The sequence below is a fragment of the Bidens hawaiensis genome, unplaced genomic scaffold, assembly GCF_021521415.1.
Source record: "Bidens hawaiensis isolate Kalapana, Puna unplaced genomic scaffold, B.hawaiensis_p1.1 tig00018151_1, whole genome shotgun sequence".
In the NCBI taxonomy this organism is placed as follows: Eukaryota; Viridiplantae; Streptophyta; class Magnoliopsida; order Asterales; family Asteraceae; genus Bidens; species Bidens hawaiensis.
In genome coordinates, this window is record NW_027492748.1 from 345,042 (window position 1) to 353,946 (window position 8,905).

At 37.7% G+C, this 8,905-nt stretch overlaps 1 protein-coding gene across 1 annotated transcript; it reads right to left on the reverse strand.

The window, feature by feature from the left end:
- On the reverse strand, positions 1-2,847 carry LOC143555566 (B3 domain-containing protein Os01g0234100-like). Its single transcript, XM_077045097.1, has 7 exons — positions 2,630-2,847; positions 2,462-2,554; positions 2,269-2,300; positions 2,039-2,195; positions 1,753-1,959; positions 1,502-1,598; positions 1-1,117 (listed from the first exon to the last, which is right to left on the reverse strand). Exons 1-7 carry the CDS (start codon positions 2,795-2,797, stop codon positions 438-440), a joined length of 1,434 nt encoding a protein of 477 aa, XP_076901212.1. The 5' UTR covers positions 2,798-2,847; the 3' UTR covers positions 1-437.
- Between the last annotated feature and the right edge of the window lie 6,058 nt (positions 2,848-8,905).

Genomic DNA, 8,905 nt, shown 5'->3' on the forward strand with positions numbered 1-8,905 from the left:
TGTAAAACCTTTCTTGTATATTAGTAGTTTGATTCTATATTATTTAAGACTTACATAATTTAAAATTGTTATTTGAGACTACTACAAAATGAAAAACAAGCCACCCAGGCAACCTGAACATGAGCTAAACTTCAACTCGAGCTAGCTCAACTCGTAGCACGATCCCTGAGTTTGTACGTACTGACTCGAATGACTCATTGAACAGCCATAATTCTAGAAACCAAACCATAGTTAGACAAAAGTCCGGTCATTGTTACAAAAACAACCAACCTTTTTAAGGTTAACACCTACATGATTCTGGAAACCAAAACCACAGTTCGGCAAATCGTCGATCATTATTACCAAAAGGACACACGTTAACACCTACATGATTCACACAAGGCCAAACCATATACAAGCTAGCATGACCACCATTGCTTCCTTCCTCGTTACCGATGCTACCATGGTGCATCCACTTTTTTCTGGAACTCAATTTCATACCCCTCAACTTTCTCTTTCAAACCATCCACCACACCACCAATCTTTCTATTACTTTCATATAGTTCCACCAACCTCGCCTCCAAAATCTTGATCTCATTAGCATTCCGATTGTGTTCCTCTTTTGCCTCTACGTATCTCTTTGCATCTTCAGATTCAAATGCAAGGTTTGTGAGTGCGCGTATCCTATCGCGTAAAAACCGAACTTTCATTCCAATAAGTTCAAACGATTCCAGGGAACTATCCCATGCATCGAATTCTTCCTTTGTTGTGGTGAGTTTGCAGTTTCTTAACATATTTGCAATGTTTACGGTCTCACCAATCACACCCGCTACTAGCTTGTTGTACAAGCCTTCACGAACACCATCATGAAGAATTTCGTTTTTCCCAACACAGAGATTGTAGTAACTCATACGGATTTCTTTTGAAAGCTCCGAGTCAATGCACTGTTTTTTGACTATGATGTGAAAGTCTTTGAAAGTTTTGACAACTTTTAGTGAAATATTCGGTTCGGGTAGACAGCCTTGAACTTGTGAGCTGACCGCAGACCCTTTGTACTTCCTTTTAACTTTGGTTAAGGGAACAGGCCCCGAACTTGAATCCTTTCTTCCTCTTGATTTAGAATGTGTCTTAACTATGGCTGTGTAGACGGGTCAAAATGGATTTGGGTCAAACCAGTAATTATATTGTAAATGACGGGTCAAGTTGACCAAAAACGCCATTTGTCCCACGTACACTTTAAGAAAAACAAGTGTAAAAAATATGATAATTAAACAAAAGCGATATCGTTACGATTATAATAATCTTTTTTTCTTGAATAAAACAGTTTTGGAGGTTATAAACATTAAAATTCCCTTTGGTCAACTTTTGACAACTCATCTCGTTTGACCCATTTATAATTTAAGTTTTTTTTTTCACTTTACTCGTTTGACCCGTCAGGCGTCAAACATAAACCAAATCGATCCATTTACAAGCAACGGATAGAAACTGACACCTTTAGTTGCTTTGATGATCTTTGACAAACCTGGAGTTACGTGTTCCACAGGTGCATCCTGGCTTATAACCTTAACAGCATCATCAATTTCTTTTGCATCGTTGGACTTGGCCCTAACAATATAAACCTACAAATTGAAAGCGAGATTAAGTATAATATATACAAATATTCAAGTTATCCATACTTAGTGTGGATCAAGAATACAGAAAATGTTGATCATAAAACCACACCCAATGTGTATTAAGAAGAAAACATACATACTTGAAGAACAAGATTACAACCTTAAATTTGGTGGATTCAACTAACTGGAAGATCAAAACATCGCCTTCAAGCAACTTATGTTCAATTGCAAAGCTTCTCCACCCTCCACTAAGCCCAAACCTGTATGCAATGTATTTAACATTAGACTGCCCTCCGTTTTCATCTTCGATTACCATCAAAGAGTCAACTTTTGGTAAATATGATCTGCAAAAAGGCAACGGAAGGCCCTGCAACCCAGGGTGTAAGTCGTCACATTTTGGTACATAAAGCCGATCTAAATAAAAAAACATAAAACTACCGAATTACCATCCAAAAACAACTAACAACATGTGATTTCAGCATTGATTTCATAAAGCTAGGATACTCATTTCCGAGGGTCGCTTGAATCTCCCGTGCTCGAATCATAGTTTCCGAGGGTTGAACCGGAGCCTTAGAGACTTTAGTTCCAATTTCTTTAACCAAACTGAATGTAAACCTAAATAAATATATACTTCATCAAATGAAAAGATAAATTAAGCTTTCAAAGACAAACCGACCTCAAACTCGTTCTCGAAGGATCATGTTCCGCCTGTAAACAAAAAATAATCAATCAGTTATCATTCTCTTTTCTATAAAAACTGAACCACGTACACTATGAATAAAATGATTAAAACCAACCAATACATTTCAATTCCATATTTGGGGGGTTATACATCACAAATTCACAATATATAAAACAAAATTACAAACCTTATGCTTTGAAATCAAGCGTTGGTTTTTCTTCTTCTTGGATTTAAAGGAAGCAAAGTCAAATCTGGTTGGCTTCAACCTTTTGCGTTTGCCCTAAAAGCACAGCAGATCCAACCACCAATAACTCAAATTGTACTTGCAAACTAATAATTAATAGTAAATAGATACCGATAATGCAACCGAAGGTGTTAACGGAGCAGGGGGCGAGGTTTTAGACATCATAAGCTGAGCCACAGGAGTCACATCGGTTACCGGTGATTTGGAGGGTTTCAGTTCATAAGTGATTTGAAGATCAGGAGTTTGTTCATTGCTTATCTTGATCGGAGCTGAAGCCATTGTTCACCGGAGATTGTACTAGCATTAATTAGGTGAAGAACACCAACACTCAGGTGCTGTTTGTTTTTGCAGACATAAACTGTCTGCAAGCTGATTTCATCTGTTTTCATGTCTGCAACTGAAGATGTGGTCTGAAGATCTGCAAGCTGAAAATATAAGACTGTTTGTTTTTATAAGCTGATACTGTCTGCATAACTGTCAAACTTATCTCACAAGATAGAAGTCATTTATTCAAGTTACATCTAGTTTTTAGTCTTTGCTTGCCATGCCGATTTGGTTTTGGTGGGTGGTGGAAGGTGGTGGTGGTGGATGGTGGTAGTGGCGGCGGACGGTGGGTAGTGGCGGTGGATGGTGGTGGTGGAAAATGGGTGGTGGTGATGGATGGTTTTGGTTGGTGGTGGACGGTGGTGGTGATGGATGGTGGTGGGGTGGGTGATGGATGGTGGTGGTGGCGGTGATGGATGGTGGTGGTGGCGGTGATGGATGGTGGTGGTGATGGATGGTGGGTGGTGGACGGTGGTGGTGATGGATGGTGGTGGTGGTGGCGGACGGTGGTGGTGATGGATGGTGGGTGGTGGACGGTGGTGGTGATGGATGGTGGGTGGTGGACGGTGGTGGTGGCGGTGATGGATGGTGGTGGTGGTGGCGGTGATGGATGGTGGTGGTGGTGGGTGATGGATGGTGGTGGTGGCGGTGATGGATGGTGGTGGTGGTGGCGGACGGTGGTGGTGATGGATGGTGGGTGGTGGACGGTGGTGGTGATGGATGGTGGGTGGTGGACGGTGGTGGTGGCGGTGGATGGTGGTGGACGGTGGCGGCGGGGTACGGGGGTGGTGGTGGCGGTGTACGGTGGGTGGTGGTGTTGGCGGACGGTGGTAGGAGCAGTGGATGAGAGGGTGGCTGCAAAGGGAGAAGAGTAGGGTTTTTTTGTGAAGATGTTTTAAGCAAGATTTCCTTGCTTTTCTTTTAAGATGAAAGAAGATAACTTCAGATCTGTTTTAAGAAAAAAAACAAACAGTCTTCAAGGGTAATGTCTGCGCGCCTGCAGACATTAGCTCCCTTGAAGATGTTTGAAGAAAAAACAAACACCCCCTCAGTTGAACCTAACACACTTTATGTTTTTTCGACATAATCAAGTACTTACTTGCTTTTGTCTGAAAAATGGAAAAAGATTCGCAATTTTGGAAATAATCCCTGGTATGTCTTATTGATAAATAACAGTCTTAACTTCACACTTATCTAGTGGCAGCCCGAACTAAATATGTATTTGTTTATAACGGTCCGCGACTAACGGAGGACTAACCCCGTTAGTCCGATGATGATGTGGCATGCATACGTGTCAAAAACGTGCTTATATGGCAAATACGTGACAAGATCGAGCTTACGTGGCAGATTACACAATCACCATTACCATTACCACCACCATCACCACTCTCTAATCACTCTCTTCTCTTCTCCCTCTCTACTCCAGTAACTCCACCACCACCAGCCCTCCAACACCACTTATCACCTGCCGACACTAGCACCACTACCTGCCAGCACCTGCCATCAAGCCTTAATCATCATATTAATCTTCATCATCTACTTCTTTTTCTAGGGTTAGGGTTTATATGGCTCGAGAATTGGGGATCTGGCTTAATTATTCTGCGGCTGAGATAGTGGTGACGGAAGAGTGTACGGTGGGGTACATCACGATGGTGAGGGGAAATATCCACAACAAGTGGATATGTGGACTGTGTGTGGAGGCAGTGAAGGATGAGACAACGAGATCTTGTTCACAATCGTCGGAGAAAGGTCGTTTCAGGCGGTGGCGTTGTTAGAATTGGTGGTGGTGAATTGAGATGGCCAGTTGCAGGTGGTGGGTTCCAGTGGTGGATCTGGGTTTGTGAACTCCGGCAAGATTAGGGCAGAAATCCGGCTAGTTGGGGGTCGGAGAAGATGACCGGAAGATGGCCAGTTGCAGGTGGTGGGTTCCAGTGGTGGCTGCTGTGGATGGGTATGGCGGTGGTCAGGGTTCCGGCGATGATTGCAGAGGTGGTGGACTGGTGGTGTTGTGGTGGCTGGGGTTGTAAAGGGTAATAGGTTGAAGATGATGGGTTTAGTGGTGGGATGGACACAGTCAGCCGTCACGTAACGTTCCACGTAATCAAGTTTTTGCCAACTAAGATGGCCACGTCAGACAAAGACTAACGGAGTAACATCCGTTAGTCGTGGCCCGTTAAAAACAAATACACAAATAGTTGGTATTGCCAGCAAGCAAGTGTAAAGTTGGGACTGATATTTACCAATAGGACATAGTTTGGATTATTTAAAACCAAATTTCCTTAAATAAATTGTAAATAGCATAAAACTATTATGTAAATAGCATAAGACTATTAACGATTTGGGAAAATTCCTAAAATAGACCAAGATGGTGTTTGTTTTTTCCTAAAAGAATTTCCTGGTCTTTTATGTCTGCGTCGCACAGACCATGCGCAGACATTGTCCTCTGCAGAGTGTTTGTTTTTCCAAAGACGTTTCATTAAAAAACGTTTGCGCGCCCACTTCATGGTGTAGACATGGTCCAACCACTTCTAGTCTATTCTAAAACCTCTTCTAACACATTCTTATGATTCTCATCAGACTTTTCTCTCAAACCCTAATCTCCTCTACTCTTCTCTCCCAAGCCCAACCACCTCCACCACTATACTTGCACCTCCGCCACCATACCAGCTGCATCCACCACCATAAGCGTCGCCGCCACCCGTGCTCCGCCGCCACCCCCTGTCGTCACCGCCATACCTGTCGCCACCATCATACCATCTCCATCTATCTTGGTATGTTTATTTCATCACCATTATTGTAATTGTTATGTTATTACTAGTTTGTAGTTTTTTGTTAATTGTTAAAGTTTTTTGTTAATTTTGTTAGATTGTTATTATTTTGTAAAAAGTTTATGTTTGATTAATATTGTTATTAGTTTGTTGTTGAATAAGTTTGTAGATTTTTTGTTAATTGTTAAAGTTTTTTGTTAGATTGTTATTAGTTTGTAGAAATTTTAGGTTTGATGAATATTGTTATTAGTTTGTTGTTGAATAAAGTTTGTAGTTTTTTGTTAATTGTTAAAGTTTTTTGTTAGATTGTTATTAGTTTGTAGAAAGTTTGGGTTTGATGAATATTGTTATTAGTTTGTTGTTGAATAAAGTTTGTAGAAAGTTTAGGTTTGATGAATATTGTTATTAATTTGTTGTTGAATAACGTTTGTAGCTTTTGTTAATTGTTAAAGTTTTTTGTTAATTTCTTTAGATTGTTATTAGTTTGTAGAATGTTTAGGTTTGATGAATATTGTTATTAGTTTGTAGTTGAAAAAAGTTTGTAGAAAGTTTAGGCTTGATGAATATTGTTATTAATTGGTTGTATTCGTTTGTTAGAAGGTAATCTACGGGTTTTAAATACTAGCAAATGGGTTACGCAAGAAATTTGCACTAACGGGCCAAATCGGGTTGCTTAGTAGGACATTGATATGTTGGATTTTGTTGATGCATATAATAGTGTGTGTTGAATTAATTTTTGTTCCATAGCTTTTGTGTTTATTGAAAATATGATTTAATATTATGTTATACATAAGTACTAAAATTTGATTTTATATGCCCTAGGTAAAGCTTGTGCATAAATGAAGACTAATGATCAAGTGCTTGGGACGGAACACAAACAACTCATGTTGGAAATAATCTATAGTAGTGAAGTTGTCAGTAGTTGTTTTGTGTAGAAATGAATTTTAAACCTAGCATGTTAGATTATATATATATATATATATATATATATATATATATATATATATATATAGTTGTTTGTAGAAACTGAGTTGAATGTTTGTAGAAATTGATTAGTTTGCATAATAGTTCAATTGTTATTAGTGCAATTTTTAGCACCCTGCAGACGTTAAAAAACAAACATTCTTCTTCTTGCAGACTGCAGAGGTTTGGTCCACCTCTTCTGTTGCAGAAGCCTGCAGATGTGGTCCGCAGACTGCAGACATTTTACCTCTGAAAAAACAAACAACACCCAAATGATTAGATAGAAGTTGAAAATAGTCCAAAAGTTTTTTAAATTTCAATTTTAGGCCATCAAAATCATCTCCGTCGATACATTTGGAATCATGCCGACAGATTTCGATAACCAATGAGGTAATGACATGTGTATAGGTGACAACATATTTTAGTTGAAATATGTCTTCGCCGTTAATTTTAATCCAAAATCATCCTCTCAAAAACCATGGGTTCCATTCAAATGTGTCTGGCCCATGTGTTTTCAAAAAAAGATGATATTTGCGTTTTATTGAAATTCATCTCCCCGGATGCATTTCAGTTGAATTTAATCTCAGATAAATTTCAAAAAAGTATGAAAAAACCGACAATTTTCCATTGAATTTAGTCTCCTTGGATGATTTTCAAAAAAATTTTAAAACGATAATCTCCTAATGAATTTAATCTCCTCAGATGATTTTTAAAAAAAGTTTTAAAAAATCAATAAATTTGCAAGTTAACTTTGTCAGCTTATATTTTCCATTATTTATTCTTCCACTTCTATAAAAATCTCTTATAAAACAATAAAATTCAAGAGAGGTATTATGATTGAAGTTGTTATAGTGATTGTGGTGGAGTTGAGTTTGCAGGAGGTGCAAGTAATTGCAACGCTCTTTGGCCAAATATGAACTGTTAATAATTTAGCTTATGAATGAATGGTTTTTTATTATATTTATTATATTTCATGAAAGGTTCCCTTTCTAAAATAAATCTTAGTTTGCAGCATTATTTCTTTTGTTTTGGTTGATACAATTACATGATAAGTAAAAAAGATATATTGAACTTAAAAAATAAAAAAAATCATAAAACTACTTTTTGTATATTTAATGGTTTTTTATACCGAAGCTTATATTTTTTATATAAATATTGAGCATCATAAAAATGCTTCCATTAATAGCACTATTAATATGGAGATGAAGATGAGAGGAAGAGGAAGAGGAAGATGATGAAGATGAAGATTGTTATGGGTTTTAGTCAAAAGACGAAATTCACTTTAAATTCATCTAGTCAGATGAATTTCAAAAAAACGTGAATTTCGACCTTTTTTTGAAAACTCACGGCGGAGATGAAAACACGACCAAACATCACGGAGGTGATGGTTTCGTGGAGATGATTTTAAGACCAAAATATCAGCAAAGATAGATTTCACGGGGAAACTATCAGCGTGTGTCAGATGCTTTGCACGTGTCACTTTTTTATTGGGGGACGAAAATCATAGGCGGAAATCCATATGTCACGGTGGAGACGATTTCAGATGGACCAATATTAGAATTTTCAAAATTTTGGACTATTTTCAAAATCTCTCTCTTCTAAAGGCTTATTTTAGGAATTTTCCCTTTTTAACACATTGGCCAAATATGAACTGTTAATAATTTAGCTTATGAATGAATGGTTTTTTATTATATTTATTATATTTCATGAAAGGTTCCCTTTCAAAAATAAATCTTAGTTTGCAGCATTATTTCTTTTGTTTTGGTTGATACAATTACATGATAAGTAAAAAAGATATATTGAACTTAAAAAATAAAAAAAAATCATAAAACTACTTTTTGTATATTTAATGATTTTTTATACCGAAGCTTATATTTTTTTATATAAATATTGAGCATCATAAAAATGCTTCCATTAATAGCACTATTAATATGGAGATGAAGATGAGAGGAAGAGGAAGAGGAAGATGAAGAGGAAGAGGAAGATGATGAAGATGAAGATTGTTATGGGTTTTAGCCAAAAGACGAAATTCACTTTAAATTCATCTGGTCAGATGAATTTCAAAAAAACATGAATTTCGACTTTTTTTTGAAAACTCACGGCGGAGATGAAAACACGACCAAACATCACGGAGGAGATGGTTTCGTGGAGATGATTTTAAGACCAAAATATCAGCAAAGATAGATTTCAGGGGGAAACTATCAGCGTGTGTCAGATGCTTTGCACGTGTCACTTTTTTATTGGGGGACGAAAATCATAGGCGGAAATCCATATGTCACGGTGGAGACGATTTCAGATGGACCAATATTAAAATTTTCAAAATTTTGGACTA

Coding starts and splice junctions, on each gene's coding strand:
- LOC143555566 (XM_077045097.1), bottom strand. CDS start 2,797: ATGGCTTCAGCTCCGATCAAGATAAGCAATGAACAAACTCCTGATCTT. Junction 1,960..2,038: donor TTGTTAGTTGTTTTTGGATG/GTAATTCGGTAG, acceptor CCTGGGTTGCAG/GGCCTTCCGTTGCCTTTTTG. Junction 1,118..1,501: donor TGTGGAACACGTAACTCCAG/GTTTGTCAAAGA, acceptor CCGTCTACACAG/CCATAGTTAAGACACATTCT.